This window comes from Ovis aries, chromosome 21, assembly GCF_016772045.2.
Source record: "Ovis aries strain OAR_USU_Benz2616 breed Rambouillet chromosome 21, ARS-UI_Ramb_v3.0, whole genome shotgun sequence".
Taxonomy (NCBI): Eukaryota; Metazoa; Chordata; class Mammalia; order Artiodactyla; family Bovidae; genus Ovis; species Ovis aries.
Window position 1 is genome coordinate 40,258,780 of NC_056074.1, and position 25,062 is coordinate 40,283,841.

At 60.3% G+C, this 25,062-nt stretch overlaps 2 protein-coding genes across 4 annotated transcripts; one reads left to right on the forward strand and one right to left on the reverse strand.

Annotated features, from left to right (window-relative positions):
* The first annotated feature begins 304 nt into the window (after positions 1–304).
* Positions 305–11,887, forward strand: SIPA1 (signal-induced proliferation-associated 1). 3 transcript variants are annotated; one of them, XM_042238055.2, is made up of 16 exons: positions 305–2,461; positions 2,750–3,518; positions 4,098–4,225; positions 4,312–4,488; positions 6,505–6,679; positions 7,361–7,464; positions 7,708–7,865; positions 7,952–8,561; positions 8,854–9,128; positions 10,142–10,360; positions 10,463–10,568; positions 10,656–10,764; positions 10,863–10,964; positions 11,072–11,126; positions 11,314–11,392; positions 11,500–11,887. In XM_042238055.2, exons 2-16 carry the CDS (start codon positions 2,846–2,848, stop codon positions 11,644–11,646), a joined length of 3,117 nt encoding a protein of 1,038 aa, XP_042093989.1. In that variant the 5' UTR covers positions 305–2,461; positions 2,750–2,845; the 3' UTR covers positions 11,647–11,887. The 3 variants fall into 3 exon arrangements, with proteins under 3 accessions (XP_042093989.1, XP_042093990.1, XP_027815266.1); XM_042238056.2 differs by having other exon boundaries at positions 305–2,424; XM_027959465.3 differs by having other exon boundaries at positions 305–371.
* A 3,002-nt stretch (positions 11,888–14,889) lies between these two features.
* On the reverse strand, positions 14,890–23,527 carry RELA (RELA proto-oncogene, NF-kB subunit). Its single transcript, XM_027959295.2, has 11 exons — positions 23,437–23,527; positions 22,829–22,855; positions 22,577–22,728; positions 22,285–22,433; positions 21,301–21,392; positions 20,801–20,932; positions 19,828–19,932; positions 19,404–19,616; positions 17,225–17,305; positions 17,063–17,137; positions 14,890–16,315 (listed from the first exon to the last, which is right to left on the reverse strand). The coding sequence occupies exons 1-11, from the start codon at positions 23,441–23,443 to the stop codon at positions 15,681–15,683; spliced, it is 1,668 nt and encodes a 555-aa protein (XP_027815096.1). The 5' UTR covers positions 23,444–23,527; the 3' UTR covers positions 14,890–15,680.
* Between the last annotated feature and the right edge of the window lie 1,535 nt (positions 23,528–25,062).

Genomic DNA, 25,062 nt, shown 5'->3' on the forward strand with positions numbered 1-25,062 from the left:
CCTGAGCACTTGGTCTCTGTGCCCAGGCTGCAGCCCAACACTAGGCGTCCCGGTCTAGCCCCCAAGTTGGTTTGGAAGGCCGGTACACTTGTTCCGGTTTCTCGGCCAAGGGCTGGAAGCCCCACAGTTTCACAGCTTGCCGGGCCGGGCCTGGCGCAGGGCAGGCGCTCCGCGCTGACCGCGGCCAGGCCTCGAGTCCCCTCCCGCTGTGCTTCCCGCCGCGGAGGACTCCCGGGCCGGCCCCGCCTCTCCTCCCCGGCCCCGCCCCCGGCGTGGCCCCGCCCCCAGGCGGAGCCGGCCTCCTGAGCCGCCGCTGGAGAGCAGGCAGCGGACCCCAGCGCCGGAGGAGGCGGCGGGCGGGAGCCCCAGAGGTACCGGCGGGAGCGGGGGAGCGGCGGCACTGTGTCGGGCGGGACAGGGGAGGAGGTGGCCTGCCGGTCAGCCAGGGTGGTGTGGGGGTGGTAGGGGGTCCTCGCCAAGTTCGCCGCCTGCACCCTCCCAACCTCCCACTGGGCTCTAGTCCCGAGTCAGCACGTCCAGTCCCCTGCCTCTGACTGGTGCCGCCCCCACCTCTGCGTGGACAGCCCGGCCCAGCCTGTGGCGGGTGAGTGAGTGGATGCGGCAGTTACCGGCTCCTCTCAAAGGAACTGGCGACTGTCCAGCTGCCTGCTGGCTGTGTGCCGGGCACCCCCTGTTCTGGGGCTCCCCTTCTCCTAGGGCGGCCTCCGACCCAGCTTTTGCACACCGCCCCCCAGTCCCGCGCCTGGCCTGGGAGGAAACATCTGTCGCGCCCCCTGGCAGTAGAAATGGGGTCATGACCTCCAGATGTGCTGGGAAGCGTCCAGAGCCTCCTCCTGGGGCAGCCAGGCCTTCCGGATCTGTGGGAGCGGGCCGGCCCCCTCCTCGCCAGTGACACAGGCCACAAGGAATGTCCTGGCCTCAATGGACCCTGTGTGAAGCTGCTGGGTGGGGGGCAGAGCCCAAGAACACCCCTCAAGGCAGGGCCAGAGCCGAGCCGGCGCTGGGCCAGAGCAAGGAGCAGCCCCCAGCTGTGCACACACAGATACACAGAGCTCGACCTGCACGGAGCGGGGTCCTGCACAGACCCCTGCCTCGTGTCCCCTCCCACCCCATCACACACACTTCACACACACACACACCACAGCCCAGGCCCCGGAGCTTGGCCCATGGAGCCAGGGCCTGCATCTGCCACCATACGCTTAACACATGGCCAGCTTCGCTCACTTCCCTTTGCTTGCAATCTCCTGGCAGGGTTGGGAAGGGACAGGAAGGGTTAATTAACCCCATTTTTGGAGATGAGAGAACAGAGGCTCAGGGTCAGCGTCAAGAACTTTGTCCTAGGAGAAGCTAAGGGAGGAGGTACTCTGAGCTCTTGGAGGCCTGTCCTTGCTTGGTTCTGGAGCTCTAGCTGAGGGGTGCAGAGCGTGTGCCCCCACCCCCTCCCAGCCCAGCCCCACGCAGCCCTAGCTGACGCATGAAAACCCACCAGCAGGTGCATGCACCCGGAGGGGGTCACCCACAGCCCTGCCCCAGCCGCCCACTCCATCCTGGGTTCATCTGAGGGTGGCCGCCTCACGTTCTCACACCACCCTTTCTTTACACCTGCCCCTGGTCTCGACACGTTTCCGCACTTAGCAGGTCCCTGGGGCCTTCGGTGTCTCACTCGAACATCCTGTGAGACCTCAAGCCTTAGCCTAGCCCCACCTGCCCCACACCTACTCACACAGAGCTCGGAGTGGGGAAGCACAGCATCGCTTAGGCCCTGCAGACTGACAGGCCTAGCTGTCAGTCTGATCCGAGCTGATACAGAGTTGCTCTAGGCAACAGCAGTCCCTTATGGGGACCTCAGTTGGATTGTCATGTGGGGTTCAGAATGCCCTGTCAGCCTCAATGTGGCCAGGTAGGCCAAAGTCCCCATGGGTCCCAGTTCCAGTCCTGGTCACCAGGACTTCCTCCCCTCCCCCCAGGCAGCACCACAGAAGCCTGCAGGAGGGTGAGCCCAGACCTGTCCATCAGGTTGGGGTGACCGAGGTCCCATGACTGAGCTGGTGTGACCCCAGCACCTTCCTCAGGATGTGGGGCCGGGCAGGGGGCTGGGCCCAGAGCTGGGGCCACTTCCTGCACTGAAGGAAGTCCTCTTGCTGTCCCTCCTGACCTGCCACTGCCCCCTGGGAACCTCTGCGTCCTTGAGGTACCAAGGCGGTGAGGGCCAGGGCATTGAGACCCAGCCGCTGGGTGCTTAGTTCCTCTGGGATCCTGGAGGAAGTGGGAGGAGCGGGGAGGAAGGTCTCTGGGGACAGGACGTCCTCCCTTTGTCAAGTGGGCAGGACCCAGACAGCAGTGGCCCCATGGGTTTCCCGTCCCAGCGGAGACAAATCATCTGTCTGGTTGGGCCAGCTCTTGGTGGGTACCCTCACCCTGGGCCCAGACCACAGCCAAGGTGTGTAAGTGGGAGCTGGGGAACCCTGGCGGCCCTAGAGGGGCCTGGGGCTCCCAGACCCTCAGGGCCAAGGTCGCCACAGCCCAGTCCCTGGCCCTGCCCTGCGCTGAGCTGGAGGAGGGGGCTGAAACCTCAGCCCCAGGCAGACGAGGAAGTGGCCAGGAAAGCGGAAGCGGCTTTGATGGTCGCGGAGGGGGCCGGAAGCCAACCCGCGTGGGGAGGACCAGGCTGGGGGCTGGGTTCCTGTTTTCTCCCCAGGCCCCTCTCAGCAGCCCACTCCTCCCTCAGGGCAGGAACCAGCCTGCCGGCTGGGCACCAACCACCCGCGCCCGCCAATGCGGCCCGGCATCCGGACAGCCAGGTCCCCAGGTCCGAGGCGCGCCCATGTGGGCCGGCGGCGGCGTGGGGAGCCCTCGGCGGGGCCCGGCCCCTGCACCCACCGATGACCTCTTCGCCCGCAAGCTGCGCCAGCCAGCCCGGCCCCCGCTGACGCCGCACACCTTCGAGCCCAGGCCGACCCGGGGCCCGCTTGTGCGCAGCGGCAGCGATGCAGGCGAGGCCCGGCCTCCGACGCCAGCCAGCCCTCGTGCCCGCGCCCACAGCCACGAGGACGCCAGCCGCCCTGCCGCGCCCCCGGCCCGGTTCTTCGACCCGCTGGCACTGCTGGGGCTGCCGGCGGAGGAGCCGGAGCCTGAGTTCCCGCCGGTGCCTGAGCCGCGCTGCTTCGCCCACTACGACGTGCAGAGCCTGCTCTTTGACTGGTCTCCGAGGCCCCGGGGACCGGGGGCGCAGGCGGAGGCCAGCTCTGGGACCCCCGCCACGGCTCAGGACCAGACTGCTAGCTCAGACCTGCTGCTCGAGGCGCCTGGCTTTGTGAGCGAGCTCGGGGGCGAAGGCGAGCTGGGCCTGGGGGGACTGGTGTCTCCACCTGTGCCCCCGTCACTGCCCAATGCGGCCGTCTCCGTCCTGGAGGAGCCGCAGAACCGAACCTCTGCCTACAGCCTGGAGCACGCAGACCTGGGCGCCGGCTACTACCGCAAGTACTTCTACGGCAAAGGTGAGGGTCACCTGCAGCGCACTGTCCTCTCTGTCGAGTCCCTGGCTATGTAAAGTGTCGGGCTGTGTCTCTGGGTCGAGGCTGTCCAGCTATAACCACCTCCCTGCAGCCAAGCCAGGCCCCCCCTCACACCCAGACATGTTCCTCTGCCTCTGTCGGGTTCATTGTACTCCTCTGGGCTGGGGAGAGATTTCCTAGGGCCATTGCTGGGAGCTGAAATCTGAACCCCTGCACTTGGGCACCTTGTCATCATCAGTGTTCACATGGGAGAGCCCTGGATATTCTGGGAAAGAATATGGGCATGCTGGGCAAGGCCATGCAGGACCTAGGCTTTGGAGCAGGGAGGCATAGCCCCCTGGGTCCGGGGCGAGATATACGGGCGAGGCTTAGGGCCCAAGTGTATAATAGGTGCAGACAGGAGTCAGGATTTGGCTTGGTAAAACGTGGGCAGGGCTGAGGAGGGGATGATCTGAGCTAGTGTGATGGGGACCTGGGAGGGGGACTTGGTGATGGGTGTGGTTGAGCAAGGGTGGGACTGCTGAGGGGCGAGGCTGGTCATCTGCCTCCTGCTCCCGGCAGAACACCAGAACTTCTTCGGCCTGGACGAGGCGCTGGGCCCGGTGGCAGTGAGCCTGCGGCGGGAGGAGAAGGACAGCAGCGGAGGGGGTACTGTGCACAGCTACCGCATCATCGTGCGGACCACGCAGGTGGGCTAGGGTCATGGGAGCCAGGCCGCGGACTGCCTCCGGAGCTGCCTGCGTGTATCCTGAGCGCCCCTACATCCCGTCCTTAGCTCCGGACCCTCCGAGGCACCATCTCAGAGGACGCGCTGCCACCAGGGCCCCCCCGAGGCCTGTCCCCGAGGAAGCTTCTAGAGCATGTGGCCCCGCGGCTGAGCCCCACCTGCCTACGCCTGGGCTCAGCTTCACCCAAGGTGCCTCGCACGCTGCTCACGCTGGACGAGCAAGTGGTGAGTGGGCAGGGCACACCCTCGTCCTAGAGCTCAACCTAGTCTGAATCGAGTCTGCCCAGCTCCCAGCCGCCCAGCCTTGACCCTGATCTTGAGCTGGATGGGGACCCCAGAAGAGCTAGCTTTTCAAAAGGAGGGCATGAGAGGTCATCTGGAACCTTGTCTCTCAAGACCAGCAGCATCCACTTCACCTGCGGGCTTGTTAGAAAGGCAGGTTCTGGGTCCTAACCCACACCTACTGACTCAGGCCCTGCACGTGAAGAGATCCCGAGATGATTCCCATGTGCCTGTCAGCTGAGGAGCAACTGTCTGATCGCCACTCCCTCTTCTCGCAAGTCCCTCTCATTCTCTGTCAGTTTGCCCTGCAAGGCCCTGCTGGGCCTCCTGCTAGTTTGGGGCGCTTGCTCCTTCCACTGCAGGCCCACTCAAGCCAGCTGGAAGTCCTTCCCTACCGTGTGCCGAAAGTTACTACTCACTGGCCCTGACTTTCCTCTTTGGTCATTCAATCTGTCAGTCACTCAACAAACATTTCCTCATCCCTTGGTACCAAGCTCCAGACTGGATGCTGGAGACTTGTCTAGACCAGGTTCTGTTCTTGAGTAGCTCACAGCCAGGTGGGGGAGAGACCCACAGAGAATCGTGGATAATGATGAGCAGGATAATAGTGAAAGGGGGATGCTGAGGGCTCTGTGGGGCACAAGGGTAGGGCTGATTGCCTTCCTTGGCCAGGAGGTTATTAGCATTATGGAGGAAATGCAAGAGCTCAAACCAGGAAGGGCAGGCATGTTCTGGGCAGAAGGAACAACCTGGGTGAAGCTTAGAGACTAAGAACTATTGCATCAGGGACCTGTGGGCAGTTCAGTGTGGCTAGAGTGGGCCTAGGGGGGACAGGGTGGCAAAGGCTGGCCTTTGGTCGTGAGGGCGCTGTGGAGCCATGGAAGATCTGAGAGGTCAAGCAGCCCTCTGGCTGCAGTGTGGGGCCCAGACTGGAAGCCAGACTGAAGGCTGTTGCAGTTGTCCAAGCCAGGCCTGGTGGTGACGATGGCAGAGGTGAAGAGGCGGTAGTCCAGGGACAGAGTGGCTGGTGGGGGTATTGTGAGATTCCCCTCCTTCTTGGCCCCTGAGAGAGGTATTTTTGTGGAGCCAGGGACCCTGGAGGATGGAAGGGAGGGAAGAGTCACAGGGAGGAGGTGAGGTGCCAGGTGCTAGACGGACATCCGTGCAGCTGCAGCCGGGAAAGGGGCTGCGCTGGAGGCCGAGATGGGGGCGTCATCCGTGGAGACGGCTGCTTTGGCCACTGAGGGCAAAGACCAGGAGTGGAGAAGAGGCCTGGACATGAAGGGGGCGGCCCCTGGGGTCACAGGCCAAGTGAAGTTCCTGTTGTCGCAAGTGCCAACTAGGGTGAGAGTATGCCAGGGTGAGGCCATGCCTATGGTCGTTAAGAGGGGCTCAGGGTTTAAAAGTTGGGGTGGAAGTGTGGGACTCTAGAGGTTAGGAGGGATATAAGTGGGGACTGTGGGTGTAGACAGGCTTACTGTGAAAAAGGGAGGCTGGAGCTGGAGGGCCCTGGGCTCGTTGGCACGGTGGCAGGGCGCCCTGAGCTGTGCACAGTTAAGCCCAGATGCAAAGGAGCCAGAGGAGCTGGGAGCAGAGGGTGAGAGTGAGAGGTGGTGCGGGGCTCCAGAGAGGGGAAGACAGGCTGGCCTTGGGCTAAAGAAGATGACTGTGTGGACGCTGATTGGGATCAAGCATCTTCTGTGCAGGGTCCTTTCCGTGAACCCCGTCCTCTGTGCTCCCATGAGAACCAACCACCTCCCGGTTCCTTCCCACCTTGCCCTCCTCTGCCCTCCTGAGCCCCCGGGGCAGGAGAGACCAAACCCACTTGATAGGATCGTGGCTTAGAGAGGGCAGAGGCAGTCCCACCCCCAGGCCAGTGTCCTATCCATGCCCCAAGGCCCCCAGGGTGTTGCTGGGAGATGGAGGCCTGAGCCTTCCGCCTGTGCCCTCCTCCTGCAGCTGAGCTTCCAGCGTAAGGTGGGCATCCTGTACTGCCGGGCGGGCCAGGGCTCAGAGGAGGAGATGTACAACAACCAGGAGGCAGGACCCGCCTTCATGCAGTTCCTCACCCTACTGGGCGACGTGGTTCGGCTCAAAGGCTTTGAGAGCTACCGGGCCCAGCTGGACACCAAAAGTGAGGCCCAGGGGGTCAGGGTGGGGTGGGGTGGGTGGAGACCCACCCTGCTGAAGGGCAGACTGCCTTGGCAAGAACTAGCTGCCGGCTCACTTTTCTGTCCCATCTTGTCCTAGGGCTGGGGCTGGGGGTGGAGAGTTCTCCCGATAGGCCGAGGACATGCATCGGGGGTTGCGAAGGCTGGGAGGAGGGGCTGGGAAAGCCCTGGTGCCCTACTGCCGGAGCTGGGCCATGGGCGTTTGTGGGCACCACCTCCTCCCACCAAACACAGCCCCAGCCCAGCCCCAGCCTGTTGTGTTGGAAAGGTCCCAGGGTTCCTGGGAGGTGACCTGCTGTCTGCCCTCCTCTCTCAGCTGCTCCGCACATGCTGGTGCCTAGGCCAACATCTGTCCTCTCCTGGGACATCTGCCCCCGCTTCTCTTAGCAGATCGTTTCTTGTTTCTGTCTCCATTCTGTCTCAGCATCCCAACCCCAGGCTGGATCCTGTGGTGGGAGGGAGTTGGGGGGGGGCGGGGAAAAGGGAGCAGAGCTGGTGGCCTGGACCTTGGCTGGTGGTGGGAAGGAGTTGTCCACCTGCTGGCTGGGGAGGACAGAGGCTCCAGCCTGTGCGCAGGGATGGCAGGTCCAAGTCACCCAGATTCCCCTTGCTTTCCTGCGGTGTCCCCAACTCTCCGGCCACAGCGGATTCCACAGGCACACACTCCGTCTACACCACATACCAGGACCATGAGATCATGTTCCACGTATCCACGATGCTGCCGTACACCCCCAATAACCAGCAGCAGGTGTGACTGGGGCTCTGGGGAACCAGGGAGGGGTGCTGCGTGAGCGGGACCTTGGCCTGAGCTCTGCTGACCCCCAGCTTCTCCCTCCCAGCTAGTGTGACTCCCCAAAGACAGACACCCCAGGCCTGCACTGGGGGGCAGGTGGGGGGCAGTTGGGGGCCATGGGTGCCCAGGCACTGCCTGGCTTGAACGAGCAGGGACATGGGGAAGCCCTGCTCACATGCCTCTCCTCCTAACCGCCAGCTCCTGCGGAAGCGCCACATCGGCAACGACATTGTGACCATCGTGTTCCAGGAACCGGGCAGCAAGCCCTTCTGCCCCACCACCATCCGCTCCCACTTCCAGCACATATTCCTAGTGGTGCGGGCGGAGGCGCCCTGCACTCCACACACCTCTTACAGGTGGGCGCCCCGGGGTTCCAGTTCTGCCAAGGGTGCCTCTTCCTGGACCTTCTCTTTGCCCCTGACTACGGCCTCCCTCCCCATAGGGTGGCCGTGAGCCGCACCCAGGACACGCCAGCCTTCGGGCCAGCTCTGCCGCCTGGCGGAGGGCCCTTCGCGGCCAACGGCGACTTCCGGGCCCTCCTGCTGGCCAAGGCGCTCAATGGCGAGCAGGCGGCGGGCCACGCACGCCAGTTCCACGCCATGGCCACGCGCACACGCCAGCAGTACCTGCAGGACCTGGCCACCAACGAGGTGACCACCACGTCGCTGGACTCTGCGTCCCGCTTCGGCCTGCCTTCCCTGGGTGGGAGACGGCGGGCAGCCCCCCGGGGTCCAGGTGCTGAGCTGCAGGCGGCAGGCGCACTGGTGTGGGGCGTGCGCGCGGCGCCTGGGGCGCGGGGCGCGGCGGGAGCCGAGGCAGGCGGCCCCGACGGCGGCGAGGTGCCCTGTCTGCTAGGCATCTCGGCTGAGGCGCTGGTGCTGGTGGCGCCGCGCGACGGCCGGGTAGTGTTCAACTGCGCCTGTCGCGACGTGCTGGCCTGGACCTTCTCCGAGCAGCGGCTCGACCTGTACTACGGCCGCGGGGAGGCGATCACGCTGCGGTTCGATGGGCCCCCTGGCCAAGCCGTTGGCGAGGTCGTGGCGCGCCTGCAGGTGAGGTGCGGGATTAAGTTCGGGGCGCGGCAGGGAGGAGCCTGCTTTGGGACCCCTCATTTCCGCCGGCTCTCCTGCGAAAGGGAGAGTCGGAGTGGCGGGGGCACACCCAGTCTGGGAGCCTGGCAGAGCTGGAACTGGGGGTCCTCAGGCCCTCTTCCACGGGGTGGTTACTAATGCCCTCCCCGGGGCGGGGGGTGGGAAAGGGTCCGTGTGACCTGGGACGTCCTGGGGTTGGCGCTGGGGCCGCGCGTCCTCCCGGCCGCTCACGCCCCGCCCTACCCCGCCCCAGCTGGTGAGCCGCGGCTGCGAGACCCGCGAGCTGGCGCTGCCCCGCGACGGCCAAGGCCGCCTGGGCTTCGAGGTGGACGCCGCCGGCTTCATCACGCACGTGGAGCGCTTCACGTTCGCGGAGACGACCGGGCTGCGGCCTGGGGCGCGCCTGCTGCGCGTGTGCGGCCAGACGCTGCCCAGCCTCGGCCCCGAGGCCGCTGCCCAGCTGCTGCGCTCGGCGCCCAAAGTCTGCGTCACCGTCCTGCCCCCCGACGACAGCGGCCGGCCCCGCAGGTCAGGGCGCCGGGACGCAGGGCGGTGGGAGGACTGGGCAGCTTGGCCACCGCGTCGCTTATGCTCACTGTGTCCCATTGGCGACAGGAACCTTGCGTGGAGGCTTTTCCTTTAGAGAACCCCATGTCCCTTATTTAATCTCTCTGAACGGCACGTTTGTCATGGGTAGAAGGAAGCCAATTAAGCACTGTCTTCACTGCGAGGAAAGATCGAAGTGCAGCCCCCCCTAGCTTTCTCACAGACACCCTCACACACACTATTGACTACCTGCTGCTTTAAAGCAGGGACATGTAAAGAGAGAGATGGAAAATGTTTCAGGTTTTCTGGGCTATCTGGTTCCTGCTGCAGGTGCTCAACTCCCTCACAGGTGCTCAAAAGCATCCACAGATGTCACGTAAATGATGAGTGTGAGCACTGACGTTTGAATTTTATATGACTTTCACATGCCATTGATACATTTTTTTTGTGTTTTTTTTTTTTTCCCCAACCAATTAAGATCGTAAAAACTTATCCTTAGTGTTCAGTACTCCAGAAACAGGCACATCTGCTAAAACAGAAAAAAGCCAAGAGGCTGGATTTGTGCCCAGGCAGTACTTTCTGGATCTCTACTCTGAGTGGTTTTCCCACGTTATTTAAACCCTCATAGCAAGCCAGGAGATCAGTAGTATCATCTCCATTTCGCGGTTGGAGAAGTTGACATACAGAGTGATTTGCTCAGGATACACGTGGGCAGCCCTGTGATTTGAACTGAGGTTCCATGGACAGAGGAGCCTGGTGGGCCACAGCCCATAGGGTCGCAAAGAGGCAGACGTGACTGAAGTGATTGAGCACACACACACACACACACACACACGCCCACACACACACGCCCGAGGGAACAATGGCCAGCAGCCAGGCAGACTTCTTTCACTGTTGTTAGGCAGCTGGGAGTGCTCTCCTTCTGGAAGCAAGCACAGCTGGGAGTGGGGCTGGTGGTGCTGGACACCCCGCCTGACCCCCTCTTCCCCCCGCAGGAGCTTCTCGGAGCTGTATACACTGTCTCTGCAGGAGCCTAGCCGGCGGGGGGCTATGGAGCCAGTGCAGGATGAGGCCCCTGCTGAGGCCCTACTGCCCGACACGAAGCAGCTGCTGCAAGTCTGCCTGAATGACAGCGGCGGTCCTCCAGGGCCTGGGGACCTGGCGGAGGAGAGGACCGAGTTCCTGCACAGCCAGAACCCACCATCACCCTGCAGGTACCCCCTCGGCCTCCCCTCTCCTGCAGCCCAGGAGGCCTCTGCAAGCAGGGGCCACAGGCAGGCACAGCTCCCAGTGCTGAGCTGTCCCTGCCCTCGCAGCTCCGATGAGGCCCCAGTCCTGCCCAACACCACCCCGGACCTCCTCCTGGCCACCACGGCCAAGCCGGCAGCACCCAGTGCGGGTAGGGAGACACCCCCCGCTCAGGTGAGCAGAAGCAAGGCTCTGGAGCCCCACAAGCAGGGGTGGGCACAGTGCTCATCCCTCATCTATACCCACTTCCGCCCCCCCCAGGACGGGCGAGGCAGCCCCAGTGGCTTTGAGGAGAAGGACGAACCAGCCCCAGAGCTGAGGGCCTCTTTTTTGCCACGAACCTTGTCTCTGAGGAACTCTATCAGCAAAAGTAAGTCTGGAGCAAGGGTGGGGGTGGGGGTCTAGGAGCAGAGTGGGAGGGAGCCTGGCCTGCGCTTCCCTGGCTGAGCCCACCCCTGCTGCCCACAGTCATGTCTGAGGCTGGCAGCGAGACCCTGGAAGACGAGTGGCAGTCCATCTCGGAGATTGCCTCCACTTGCAACACCATCCTGGAGTCGCTCTCCCGGGAGGGTGAGGCCACCAGGGTGCTCCGAGGGTAGGGGGTGGGCATCAGGGGTGCAGGAGCCAGAGTGGGGCTCTCTTGCTTTATGTGCCGAACGGTCCCTCTGTCCCCACAGGACAGCCCATCCCCGAGAGCAGAGACGCCAAGGGAACTCCAAAGTCTGATGCTGAGTAAGCCTCCCACCAACCTACCCCTCACCCTACGCCCAGTGTTCGTGCCCACGCATTAGAGGGAAGCTCTGTACACCTGAGTCAGAAGACGGGGGTTGGGCCCCTCTCACACGGGTGGGTCTGGGTACCAGCCCGTGGTGCTGCCCCCAGCCCCGGTCCCCCTGAGTCCTGACTTCCATGTCCCCAGGCCAGAACCCGGGAGCCTGTCCGAGAAGGTCTCTCACCTGGAGTCCATGCTCAGAAAGCTGCAGGACGACCTGCAGAAGGTGACACGGTGGCCACGGGGCGCGGGGACTCACGGGGCTGCCCTGGGAGCGGAGCTGGGGGCCCAGCCACCCTGACTCCTGCCTCCCCCCCACTTCCACCCCCTCAGGAGAAGGCAGACAGGGCGGCCCTGGAGGAGGAGGTGCGGAACCTGCGGCACAACAACCGGCGGCTGCAGGCCGAGTCAGAGAGCGCGGCCACCCGCCTGCTCTTGGCCTCCAAGCAGCTGGGCTCCCCGGCCACCGACCTGGCCTGAGCCTTCAGGCAGGCCTTAGCCTGGCTGCCCATTTGCTGGAACTGCCCGGCTGCTCAGGGCCCCTGGGCCGCCCAAACTGGGCCCTCCTCAGGAATTCTCCCTGCGGGAGGCGCACGGCGCTGCCCCACTCCCCGGCCCAAATGGTGGCACAGTTGCCCTCACCCCACCCGTTTGTAAATATTCTGTGGAGAAAAGGGCACTTCAGGGAATAAAGAAGCCACTGCTCTTTGTGTCTACACAAGTGTTCACAACGTGATGGGGGAAGGGGTTTTGCTCCCATAGGCTCTGGCCAAACTCCCGGGACTGGTTAGGGAAGCCCTGGGGACATTGGTTCAGAGTTGGGCTACCACAAACTGGGGGGTTCTCTGAGGCTAGGCCATTCCTTGTCTTCTGTTCCACAAACATTTATTTGGTCTGTTGGGAAGCAAGTCCCCACACTCTGTACCGATTTTGCTTAACTGTAGGAGCCAGGCCCTTGCCCTGGAACCAAACCCAAGGGGCTGAGATCAGAGGAAGAGAGTGGACCTGCTGGGCAGGGGAGGGAAGGTGCTGGCCATGCCCCCCTTTAAAGGCCCTGACCCCAGTACAGGAAGTCCTCTCCTCTCTGCAGACACTGAGACCCCAAGCCTGGCATTCCTCAGTCACCTGGCCAGATCTTGCAGGGCCCAGTTCCAGAGGGTAGGAGCTTCTCTGCCTTACCTGCCTGGGAGATGTTTCCATGTCTCCGACACACTTTCTTCCTCACCAGGCTGAGCTCTTTCCCATGAGTGGTATCAGCAGGTCCAAACTTGGATTATGTCTAAACTCTTTGTTTTCGGGATCTGAGGCCCAGACAGGACACTGACTTGGCCAACATCACATGCCTTGTCCAGTCCCGCTGAGACCCAGGCCACCGACTTATGCTTTGGCAGGATGAGCCAAGCTCTGAGAAACCGGGTCAGGGGATCAGGAGGAGGTAATGTGAGTTGCAGAGGTTCACTGTCCTGTTCACGAGATAGAGAAGTCAAGGGTATCCTGTGTAGGACCAGTTAGTTGGGGGCCTACTGGACTGGAATTGGCTTTTGCAGGGACAATGGCACCCTACTCCAGTACTCTTGCCTGGAAAATCCCATGGACAGAGGAGCCTGGTAGGCTGCAGTCCATGGGGTCGCTAAGAGTCCTACACGACTGAGCGACTTCACTTTCACTTTTCACTTTCACGCATTGGAGAAGGAAATGGCAACCCACTCCAGTGTTCTTGCCTGGAGAATCCCAGAGACGGGGGAGCCTGGTGGGCTGCTGTCTCTGGGGTTGCACAGAGTCGGACACGACTGAAGCGACTTAGCAGCAGCAGCAGCAGCAGCAGGGGTCAAGGAGGCTGGAGCTGAATCAGAAAGGGCTGTGAATGGGAGCACTGGGGTTCCCAGCACTGGGTCCCAGGTCTCACCTGGTGGACTGTAGTGAGGAGCCCTCACAGGCAGGGTGGAAGGCTCTGGTTACTCTCTGGCTGTGAGTCTGCAGAAAACGGGTCTGATGATGTGGTGGGTAGATGTCCAAAGGGAGGGTGATGAAATTTGGGTGTAAGAGCCCTACAGGGAAGGGATGGCCAGGGAGACGGCTGTAGTTGCAGCCCCAGTGGGCAAGGTGGTCGCTTAAACTAAGGGATGGCCGTGGGGGTGGGGATAATGGGGCACATCTGCCAGGACCAAGTGAGGAAGTGAGCTCCAGTTGCTAGGGAGAAGGTGCAGAATCCACAGCGGTGGCCAGGTTTCTGACTGGAGCCCTGGAGGCTGGTAAGGCCATGACTGAGGGGAAAGGGCAGGCCAGGGATGGCTAGGGTCCCTTGGAACACCGAGATTTTGAAAGACCTGAGGGATGTCAGGGTGAGATGTCCAGAGGGCGGGCGTACAGGAGAGATCAGTCAGAGCTGGAGACAAAGATTTGGGGCTGGTGAGCCATGGTCATGATGAGGTCACTCAGGGAGTGTGGGAAGGGCTTTCGGGGGAGAGCAGGAGGTCACTTCAGGACATTGGGGAAGCCGACAAGAGCGAGGCACAGCCTGAGGTGGAGGACCCAAACTCACTAATTCCCTCCGGGCCTCAGGTGGACGACACTGCGGGCAGTTTCGGCCATCAGTTTCCTCCGGCGAGGAGTCTTCCCACCCCGCCAGGTCCTTCCCGGCGCTCGCCCTGGCCCTGCCCGCAGCGCAGCAGCTGCAAACCTCACCTCCGCACGCACTAACGCCGGAGTCCTGACCCCGCCACGGCTCTTGGGTCCCGCCCCTCGGGCGTAAGTACCGCTCGGCCAGGCCCCAGGGTGGCCCACCTGCTTCAGACCCCGCCCCCCGAAAGAAACGCCGCAGCGTAGCGCGAGTCGCTAGATGCTCTCCGGTTCCCCAACATTCCGCCGCCAGCTGGCATCTTTTCTCGTAGACGCCATCGGAACCTGCACCCTGGGCCTCCTGTGTTCCCAGGGGACTCGCTAGATTTGCAGCAACGTCTCACTGATACCTGAGTGCCTTCACCCTCCCGCAACCCTGCGACGCCATCAGCCTCAGGATGGGCTTTTCCCGAAGCGCACTGCCCGGCAGCCCCGTTGTAGAAAGCTATCTGAGCGCTTGCGCACTCGGGAAGGCAGGCCCTCGCTATGTAGGGCCGGTGGTTGACTCTGCTTTACTGCGCGTGCGTCGGGACAAAACGGAAGTATGTCTGCCTCTAGCCCTTTTTGTTCAGGACTCCTGGGCCGTGCGTGGTGTTGGAGGGGAGGCGGCTTCGGATTTAAGATTTCCTTGGTCCTCCCAGGGCAGGGTATTAAAGGACAGACCTTTACCTGGCACCTCCCTTCCCAACCACTTAAGAGATGAAACCCAAACCTCTTAGCCGAGCCTCTTCATCTTTTAGACTGGCCCATAGAATCTTTCCAACATTGTCTCCTATCCCGCTTACCTATAAATGCAGGCTAGCCCCTCTGCTGATGTATAGACCTGAAGCTAAGCTAGCGTGGCCTTTGTGAAGCCCTTCCTGAAAATGTTCCATCCCCACGACTCCTGGGTCCAACCGGGCTCTCGCTAGGCTGACTTCCCCTCGCCCCCTATAGCCGCCTGCTTTCATTCACTGGCTGGTAGCGAGTGTCCAGGGATGTCCGTGGACTGCAAGCTCCCCAGTGGCAATGTATTCCTCCAGCAAATGTGTGCCTCCAACTCTGTATCACCAACATCCAGCCTGAAATGACCAGCAAAGAGTGTGCTCAAAAAAGACAAATCTCTAGCCAGCATTGTAACAAATTTATTAGTTCAGAGTAGAAAAAGCAATAGTCTATAAATGCTTTGATTCTTCAGTAAAAACTGAGCCTTTTGACTGGAGAGCAGCCAGCCTGCTCTCCCCGACTCTGAACAGCTCGTCCTACCATTAAGGCACTTGAGAAAAGGAGGAACAGAGCAGTCTCAAAGAGAACCTCCCTGGATCTTGGAGAAGGCCAATACTGTCCCGCCAGTCCCCTTCAACCACAGCCCAGCAAGGGAAGAGCTGGCAGAGACCTCCACGGGTGGGGAAAGCCAGGCCCTCAAAGGCTGGTAGATAGGCACAAAGAATGCCGCACCAGAGAGGGGCGCATAACAGGGGCATTATTTTGCCTCAAGGTATAAATGAATCTATGATTTGAGGAAGACACTTGTAATAAGGCTTTGTGGCCTCCAAGGCCATAGCTCCAGCCTGCCCATCTCTCTAGGAGAGTACTACAAGCTGGAGGGTGGGGTTGGAGGACCCCAGAATTTTCTGTAGAGCCTGGAGCTGAACATCAGGATAAGGGATAGAAGAGTCTGAGTCTTCCCAGCTCTCCCCTTTCCAGAGAAGTTAATGCTTCTGCTTAAGCACCTCCAAAAAGAGAGAGATACTGCCAATAAAAGAATAAAATGCACCCCCCCTCCCCAGGAAGACATCACCCAAAGAAGCTGGGGGCAACTGGAGCACACCCTCCCAGAATCCGTAAGTGCGTGCTTTGGGAGGGCTTCAATCCCTTGCTAACCCACTGCTCTGGGCAGGGCGGGTATCACCCCTTTAGGAGCTGATCTGACTCAGAAAGGCTGAGAAGTCCACGTCCGCGATGGAGGAGAAGTCTTCATCCCCCGAGAGGAGGCCATTGGTGAGCCCAGGGGGCCCCAGGGGAGTGGGAGCTGGGTCAGGGGGCCTCTGGGACCCTGTCACCAAGCGAGTTATAGCCTCAGGGTACTCCATCAGCATGGGCTCAGCTGTGTGGGGGCCCATGGATACACCCTGGTTCAACAACTGCTGAAACTCAGAGTTGTCGACAGATGCCAGGTCTGTGAACACAGCAGGGTCAGTGTTGTTGCCAAGCAGAGCCCCCAGGTCTTCATCGGCATCAAACTGCAGCTGCAGCAGGGCCTCTGTCAGTGTCCCTTCCCCGGTCTGGTTGGTCTTGGGGGCAGGCGGGGTCACAGCCTGAGCCAGGCCTGGGGCTAGGGCCTGGGCCAGGGTTGATGCCATGCCTGGGGCTGGAGCTGGGGCTGGGGCTGGGACCGGGGCCAGGACTGGGGTCTGGGTCAGGACCGGGGTGGGGGCTGGTGCCAAGGCCGAGGTTTGGCTTGGGATCTGCCCAGAAGGAAAGACCATGGGGGAAAACTCCTCAAAGTTGATGGTGCTGAGAGATGGCGTAAAGGAATAGGGCTGGGGAGCTGGAGAAGAGAAACAGAGAGGCAGGGGTCAGAGAAAGCCTCGGAGGCACCCCCTCCCCCCAGCTTCTGCACCCCAGCTGCTGCCTCGAGTGCTGAGGCTCACCCCTTCCCTGTGGCATCACCGCTGGCACCCTACTCCCTCCTCTTACCCAATCTGGCCTCCCCTGTAGGGCCCAGTTCCAGGCTCCCCTCCGTGGAGCCCTGCCTGTCTACCCCGGCCCACAAAGCTCTCACAGCCTTTAGAGGAAAGGATGCTTTCAGAGCGGGCACAACCTTGTGCCCGAGCAGCCGGCAGGGAGCAGCGCCTCTTCCTCCTTCTCTGAGACACACAGCAGCACAAACATTACAGGTTACTGTTTTGCTACTGTTTTGCCCCACTTCAATGGAGAACTAAGAGCAGAGACTGCATTTTTGAAACTTCTGCATCTCAAGGCATCCAATGTGGGTTTAACTGACACCACATGGGTTCTCATCCCCAGGGGGGTGCTGGTTCCTGGGACACACTTCCAAAGCCTCTGATTCCCCATGTCTGTAAGGGGCCCGGGAATCGGCATCTTCACTGCTTCCCAGCTGGCTCTGATTTTAGGCCACGAAGGCTCAGGCCCTGAGAAACAGGAGCCCAACAGCGAGCAGGTTTCAGACACCTGCTGGTGAGACTGCTCGACTCTCTCCAAGAGGTTTGGAAACCATGGATCGAACAGATTTGAGCCTACAGTTCCAGTGTGACGACCTTAAGGAAATCCTCACCTGGCTTGGGGATGGAGGCTGAGCCGCGGTTAGGCACAGCGATGCGCCGGGTTGGAGGCCGGGGGTCGGTGGGTCCTGTGGGGTGAAGGCTGGGTCAGTTCTTGGTGTCTAGGGTCCCCTCCCTGCCCACTGCTCTCTGATTCTCCCGCCGCCCCCTCTTACCATTGAAAGGGCTCTTTTTCATGATGCTCTTAAAGGTCTCGTATGTCCTTTTGCGCTTCTCCTCAATCCGGTGACGATCATCTGGGAAAGTAATGGAGGGAAGTGGGTCCTGCTTGTACCAGTGGACCCCCAAAGTTCCCAAAGGACTCTCAGGAGGTAGGCGAGAAGACAAACCTTTTTCTAAGAACCTTTCTCTAAACCTCACCCAGTGAGAACAGCTGCACGACTCTGTGACACTCCACGAATATAAGAATGCCGTGACTTTTTGAGACCTCCATTAGCTGAATGTGGCCTCCAAAGGCCACACAGGTGACCCCAAGTCAGGAGCCAGGAGCCGTCGCAGGGTCCCACCTCAGGCTTCTCTCACCTGCACTGCTGACGTCCCTGCTCCCGTCCAGCCCTGACCAGGCCTGGTGCTGCGCGCTCTGCTTTCTGGGGCAGCCCGAGCATGACAGGCTGGCTTAAGACTTCAACAGACTCTTAACCTTCTCTCTGATCATTTCTGAGTTTAGTCTGGAGCTTTCCGAACTCTCTAACTACTGCAGCACTTGGAGAAGCCCAAAGCACTTGACGTCAAGAGCCCAAAGCCAACCTCACCGTCTCACCTCAAGCACCTGATCCTGGTTCCCTCCCCTTTGGTGTTCCCGCCCTACCTCTTTTGCCCTGTTCCCAAACCTTGGACACATCCTCAGCAGCTTCCTCTTTCTCACTCCCCACCATTCACCCTCTAGACACATGTTCACCAAGCATCTGCGTGCCAGGCTCCATTAGAGCCACTGGAGGTATGGCCCTGAATAAGCAGACAAGGTTCCTGTTCCCCAAAGCTGTGACATCCAAGGGACAGAGGGGCACTGACACAAGTGATAGGAGCTGAGGAGGAGACCAGGGCGAGTAACAGCGCCAGAGGTAAGGTCGAGGGGTCCAGGGAAGCACCGGTGTGAGCCCACCGTGTGAAGATCTGGGGGCCAAGCGTTTCGAGCAGAGGCAACAGCTAGAGCACAGGTCCCCAGGAGGACACAAAGGGCCCTTGGGCTCAGGGTCTTGGAGGAGGCCTGCAGTGGGTGAGACGGTCTCGTGCGTTCTGTCTGTGAGGTTCACACAGCACCTTTTCTCCCGGAACGACCGGAACATCTTCCGAAACCTCCCCACCCCATGTCCCCCCTCTCAGATGCTCTGCACGCTGCTTCCAGACCTGCTCACGTCACTTCTCTGTTCAGAAACCTTTGGTGGCTCCCGAGGCCTTAGGATGTGACCCCAGATGAACGCAAGTCCAGCCTTCAAGGCCCTTCTGCCGGAGCCTGCTCACTACCCGACGACGTGAACTCTTGCCACAAAGCTGTCCCCAAACGTGCTGTGCCCGTTCCCTGCCCTTCTGCTCCACCCGCCTAGAGAATGCGCTTCTGGGTCTTTCTCCAATCTAAATGCTACCTCCTCCACGCGGCCGGTTCCAGTTCCCACAGTATTCTGCACACACCTCGCTGCTTCACGCGTCATTCTGTGACACAGGCTGCTGTTTTGCATGTGTGCCTTCCTCATGTGACCGAGCTCCCAAAGGGCAGGGAACGTGTCTTATCCATCTTTGGATTGATGATACCTGGCGCAGAGCCTGGTGCCAAGTGGACACTCAGTCCTCATCTGGTGGGATGAACTGATGGCTGTTTCAGGCCTTGTTTTCCAGACTGTTAAACAGGTCCCAGGGCAGGACACACTTTCAGGCTGGATGACAGGCTTCAGATAAAGGATCACTTTGGCTGTTCCTATTTGAGCAGATGCCCGAAAGCCCTGACCACAGCATGGCTGTGTGGTGGTGATAAGTATAGATACACTGTGGCAACAGGTCCCAGAAGCCAGATGGCCTGGGTTCAAATGAGGTCTGGGTCTATAACTCACTAGCTATGTGACCTAAGGCAAGTTAGATGCTATCTCCCACCTCAAAAGGTTCATGAGAGAATAAAATCAGGTAATTCACTGATATGCCTGGAATAGGGCCACACATATCACAAGAGCTCAGTAAGTCTTGGGCACCACTATTAAATGAGGTGAGAAGAAGAATCTGATTACTATGGAAATCTGCCCAACCCCAGCTTCTGACCTTCACCTACAGCTGTGGCATCCAGCCCGGCCTCACTCCCACCGGCTGGAGCCCACAGCCCTGCTGCTGCCCTGCCCAGCTGGGTACCTGTGTCTGGCAAGTACTGGAATTCCATGGGCTCGCTGAGCTCCCGATCAGAAGGCCGCCGCAGCTGCATGGAGACACGCACAGGGGCCTGCAGGCTGGGGTCCGCATAGGGCGGCGTCCGGAACACGATGGCCACTTGCCGGTGCACGTCAGCTTGTGAAAAAGAGCCTCGGGCCTCCCAGCCTGGTCCCGTGAAATACACCTCGATGTCCTCTGCAGGAGACAGGGCGGCCGTGTGGGTGCTCAGCTTCCCCAGCCCGCCGCCCCCTGCAATTGCCGATACTAGTCTCTAGAGATGCATGGCCCTGCTGTCCCCAAAGAGTTGGGGACAGTGCTTAAACCAGCTCCTTAACACTTAGTGTGTCTGCTCAGCCTTGCCCCTTGCCTCCTGCTCCTGGGTCCAGCCCTCCTTCTGGCTGTGTACCTTTCTGCACCTTGTCACACAGCAGGAAGATCTCGTCCCCGCCGAGGCAGCTCCCAGAGTTCCGATTTACCCGGCAGATCTTAAGCTCAGCGGTGTTGGGGGCGCCTGAAGGTGTGGGAATAAGGAAGGAAGCCCTGAACCACCGGCAGTCTCCCGGGCTGACCTGCAGGAAAATGCGGCTCCTGCCCAGCCCAGGGTCAAGGTTGTCTAGAATTTGCTGACTACACCTCTGCAGCCAAGATTCAACCATTCCCATTGGCTCCTCACACCAACCAATTCAGCAACTCTGCCGGCACCTACTCCATGCCCAGCTCTGCTCTAGGCCTGAAGAACATAACCACGCACAAAAGGTAAACATCTCTGCCATCATGAAGCATACAGTCCTACGAGAACCAAAGCGATCACAACTGCTGTTTCTCCACCTGACCCAGGCAGTATTCAAGACCCATTCATACACGCTCTGGCAATGAATCCTTCCCTCCTGAGCCCCCCACCCCCACACACACTGGTTCATCCTGGTTTTCTGGCCTTGGGGCTCCAAAGCCTTTTTATTTTCACGTATCCTACTGGCTACTTTTAAACTGCAGTTGACCAATGTCAGCCCAATCCATCTGTAAACTTCCTGTGAGCTTTCCTCATTGAATTCTTAGTTTCTAACATTATCTCGTTCCTGGAAGTTCATTTCCTGGAGTCCTCAGTACAGTTCTGGGCACACCACCCTCTCGTCATGGGCTGGAAATGCCTATCTCCCATCTGACTCCCTGCCAGCCTGGACGCTGCACCTCAAGGGCAGCTCTGCGTCTCCTCTGCCTTGTCTTTTTGGTCAGCACAGTGCTGGGCACAGAGGGGATGACTGATACGTTGGGTGACTGGACGAAGTCAGAGCGACTCTTGCAGGTCACCCCTCCCCACCTCTCCTTTCCTCCTCACAGGCCCACCCCCCTCCCCTTCATGCGGCTCCCTGACCACTCACGGTTGTCAAAGATGGGATGAGAGAGGACAGGCGCCAGGCGGAGGGGCCTGCCTGCCGGGTCCCGCACTGTCACCTGGAAGCAGAGCCGCACGGCATTCAGGTCGTAGTCCCCACGCTGCTCTTCTATGGGAACTGTCAGAAAAACCGATGGTCAGGAGAGCCTGGGCTGGGGGTGGGGCTGGGGCGGAGCAGGGTGTGCGGGTAGCTCTGGGCTGGGAGGGCTGTTGGAAGGTGTGTGAAATAGCAGGAGTCCTAGAAGAGGGTGGTGGGAATGTTCTAGACCCATCACTGACTCCACCTGTGACCCTGAATGTCCTGTCCCCTACACCCCTGCTCTCAGTCTGTTTCTCCAATGGTAGAATGTACTGAACAGGTGTATGTAATGAATGGGCACCGCATCTTGGCCGGTGAGGGACACGTGACGGGAAGGTGGCCTCAGAAGGGTACAGCAGCTGGAGGTGCTCCAGGCAGGCCCAAGCCTCCACCGTGGCCGCCCTCACCTTGGAAGGGGTTGTTGTTGGTCTGGATGCGCTGGCTGATGGCCTGCTCCAAGTCCCGCTTCTTTACACACTGGATCCCCAGGTTCTGAAAGCTGAGGCCCCCCGAGGCATAAGCTCCACTGTCTCCAGCAGAGCCTGGGCCCTCCTGCCTTACCCACTCTGCCCCTTATCCCCTCCCCCACTCACCAGGTAATCATTCTATTCTTAACCCCCTTAAATGCCACCCCACCCAACTGTGCCACACTGAAAGCGACTCCTTACTTTGGCTGACAAGGCCCTGTGCCCTGCCGCCTGGCCCCAGCCACAGTCCCTGCCAGCTCCCTACCCTCTGCCCCAGGGCTTTCTTTTACCCTCTCCAAAGACATGACACTCATTCGTATTTCAAAGCCTTTTGCACCTGTTCATTCTGCTGGGCATGTTCCTTCCCTGCTTCTCTACTTTCTCACATTTAGGTCTTACTTTCGAGAAGCCTTTCTGACGTCCCAGCCCAAAGGAGTGGGACCAGCTCCTTCACTCCCTGCCACCTCAGGCTATTCTTCCAACCTATTACTGCTTCATTTTCATCACTGAAATGGTGATTTCTAACAGTATCTTGTTCAGTTATTTGTACATTTATTTATGGTCTGCCTCTGTCAACCAGTACATAAGCTTCAGGGGAGACCGTTGGTTCAATGGCTTTCATTCTGACTACAAGAGATGTGACACTCCAGCCCCAGGGGTTAGGGGTTCAGGGGTGATTAGGGACCCACACCTTTGCCATAGAACTCACAGGGTGCTCCTCCTATCCACTGGAGAGAGGAGACACACAGACAATTTCAAAACAAAAGAATCAGCTTGCAAAGCTGGAGAGGGAGCAAGCAGTGAGGAATTCTGCCCTCTGTCCAGAAACGATTAACATTGTAACAGCAATATAACTTGCCTGCTTTTCCGATTCCCATCTCATCACCACCTTCTTCCACCCCCTGCCACCCCTAAGGAGCTCACCTGTGGATGCAGCGGTCCGGGCAGAGCTCAGCCTCATAGAAGCCATCCCGGCAGTCTTTCCCCACTAGCTCGTGAGGGTGAGGCCGGTGAGGAGGGTCCTTGGTGACCAGGGAGATGCGGACTGTCCCTGGCCCCGTGTAGCCATTGATCTGTCCAAAGTACAGAGAGCACCCTAGAGGGCTGGAATTCCAGACCCAACTCCCAGACACAGATTTCGGGATGGGGGGGTGGGGGCTGAAAGCAAGTCCCAGCCCTACTGACTCTGGGTCCCCCGCCCTGGGGCTCTGCTGACCTTGATAGTGGGGTGGGTCTTGGTGGTGTCTGTGCTCCTCTCGCCAGGGATGCTGCCGGCTGAGCGGCCCTCGCACTTGTAGCGGAAGCGCATGCCCCGCTGCTTGGGCTGCTCAATGATCTCCACATAGGGGCCAGAGGCCTGCACAGGCTCTGCAGGGGACACGCGGGCCAGGCCCATCAGCCACTGACCCCATCGCCCCTGACCCTGGGGAGCTCCTCCCGACCCACTGAGAAAGGATGGGCCACTTACCTTCGGAGAAGATGATGGGGAAGAAGTCTGAAAGGAGAGGGAGACAAGGGTCAGCAGGAGCCCACATCCTGTCCTCATCAGGGAAGGCCTGCTTCCCGGAGGTGAGGAGAGGGAGCCAGGCTCCTTCTCGGGGACACTCAGTCAGACCTGCTACCTGGAACCTTCAGGGAAACTTGGGGTGTGCGTAAGGAAGCCAGAAGCACCGTTTTCCTGAGGGAAACCAGAGATGGCCGCCTCCCTCCACCAGGGGAAACTGAGTCACGGCCTTTTCTGTTTTAAGTTACACTAAGGGAGGGCACTCCCCCATCCCGAGAGGAAACTGAGTCAGATACATTCTCCCCTAACAAGGAAACTAAGGTGGAACTGCCCAAGCCCCACTCCCGGGTCCCGGGGGGATACTGAGTTAACGCTTCCCCCAACACCCCACACCCAGGGGGAAACTGAGTCAGAACCCTCGATGCCCGCCCCGCCCCGCGCCACCATCCGGCCGGCCGCTCCCTGCGCAGCGCCCAACAGCGAACGAAGGGTCGGAAGGCGGTGAGGGGCCTCCCGCCGCGATCCCCGCGGCCCCAGCGCCGCCACCCCGCGGGGTCAGGGGGCGCCCTCACCGTCCATGGCCGGGGTCCCGGGGGCGGGGCCGGGGTCGCAGCTGGGCCCGCGGCGCGCGCTACTGTCGAGCCATTCGCCAGAGGCGGAAATGCGCCGCGCGCGCCCGCCGTCGCGTCACTGCCGGGAATCCGACCGCGCCTGCGCGATGCGTCTCCGTCGCCCTCGTCGCTGCTGCGGGTGCCGCCGCCACCGGGAGAGGTTCAGGGGCGAACGCGCGCTGCGCGGAGGATGGGCAGGCCGCGTGCAGGGTGGATAGGCTGCTTGTGCCGGCGACCCGGAGCTAGTGCGCGCCGCGCGGGGCACCGACAGGCGGCTCTCCCGGAGGCCGCTCCCGGGGCTGGCGGGGCAGCTCGGCTCGCTCCCGAGTCTGGGCCCCGCCTGGAGGGCGGGGCCTCCGATTACTCACTATGTTTTTAGGGGATTTCGGGGGCCACCTCCCGCCTATCGGAGGAGTTTGGTGATGTCACCCCGAGCCGGTCTGGAGCCAAGCTAGGGCTGCCGGGCTTCGACCGCCCGCCCCGCGCAGGAAAGGCTCCGGCCTGCTTCGCCCGCCAAGGCCAGGTGGCTCAACTCTTCACGGTTTCCTAGTCAATAAGAGTGCTTCTTGATGGTTATTGCCGCACAAGCACTTTTTAATTTCCTGTCCACCCCAGTCTGGATGCAACGAGGAAAAAGAGAAGTGGCCTGGACCTCTCCACCTGGCACTACTCGGACCGTGGCCTTCGCGGAGCCTGCTGCACGTCAGCGTGATCAGAGGCTCCGCTCCGCTTCCGCTCGCGCAGTACCCGCAGGCTCGTCGGTTTAAGATCTTCCACACTGCCGACCCTCGGGGCCAGTGGGTGGAGAGGGGTAGTCACCCGGGGGTAAATCTCTGGAGCTTGTCTCTGCAACCTGACACCTCTGTTCCGTTTGAACTCCCTTACCCGCCCCTCCTCCCCACGCCTGCCTCCCATGGCTTCCTGCTGGGGTCCAAGTTTCCCAAAGAATTTCCACTAATAAACCGTCCTGTGACTCCTCGCCGAGGGTATCGTCCCCCAAGGTTTAACCCCGTACAAGCAAGTACGAACGGGTTGGGGGTCGGGCTGGAGCACACACCGCCCCTGAGAGGATTTTTCATCCCACAGTGAGGATGCTCCACGGCTGGCGGCAGTCTTCCCCAGATGCAGGAAGGGTTTTTATTTTCTCTAAGTTCGTTCTAAATTAGGGAATCGTGTGGGAATTGGAAAAGATTGGAAATTCTGACTTGCTTTCCCAGGCTCAAAAAAAACAGGAAGAGAAAAGTGAAAACAGTTACCACCCCTCCCACTCATTTCGGTTTCTCCTGTGGCTGCCCCGGATTAGAAACGGCACCTTACTTTTTCTGAGGAGGCAGTCTTCAGGAAGACAGAGTGGATTAATTATAATCTTTGATTAACGACACACAATCATCATTGATGCTAGCATGGTCCTTCTTTTAAAATTTAGATATGTATACCTTTCAGATTAATACGAGTTCCAGTGCACCCACTGCAAAACTCAAGAGGCTGGATGGAAAAGCCATCAGAACTTATATCTACCCACCTGCTCCTCATTTGTTCATCCCCTCCTTATCCCAGTGTCTAGGGTGCCATCATCCACAATTCTGT

Coding starts and splice junctions, on each gene's coding strand:
- SIPA1 (XM_042238055.2), top strand. CDS start 2,846: ATGTGGGCCGGCGGCGGCGTGGGGAGCCCTCGGCGGGGCCCGGCCCCT. Junction 9,129..10,141: donor GACAGCGGCCGGCCCCGCAG/GTCAGGGCGCCG, acceptor TTCCCCCCGCAG/GAGCTTCTCGGAGCTGTATA. Junction 10,569..10,655: donor GGGAGACACCCCCCGCTCAG/GTGAGCAGAAGC, acceptor CGCCCCCCCCAG/GACGGGCGAGGCAGCCCCAG.
- RELA (XM_027959295.2), bottom strand. Junction 22,434..22,576: donor AGACCCACCCCACTATCAAG/GTCAGCAGAGCC, acceptor TACTTTGGACAG/ATCAATGGCTACACGGGGCC. Junction 16,316..17,062: donor AGCCTCCATCCCCAAGCCAG/GTGAGGATTTCC, acceptor TCTCTTCTCCAG/CTCCCCAGCCCTATTCCTTT.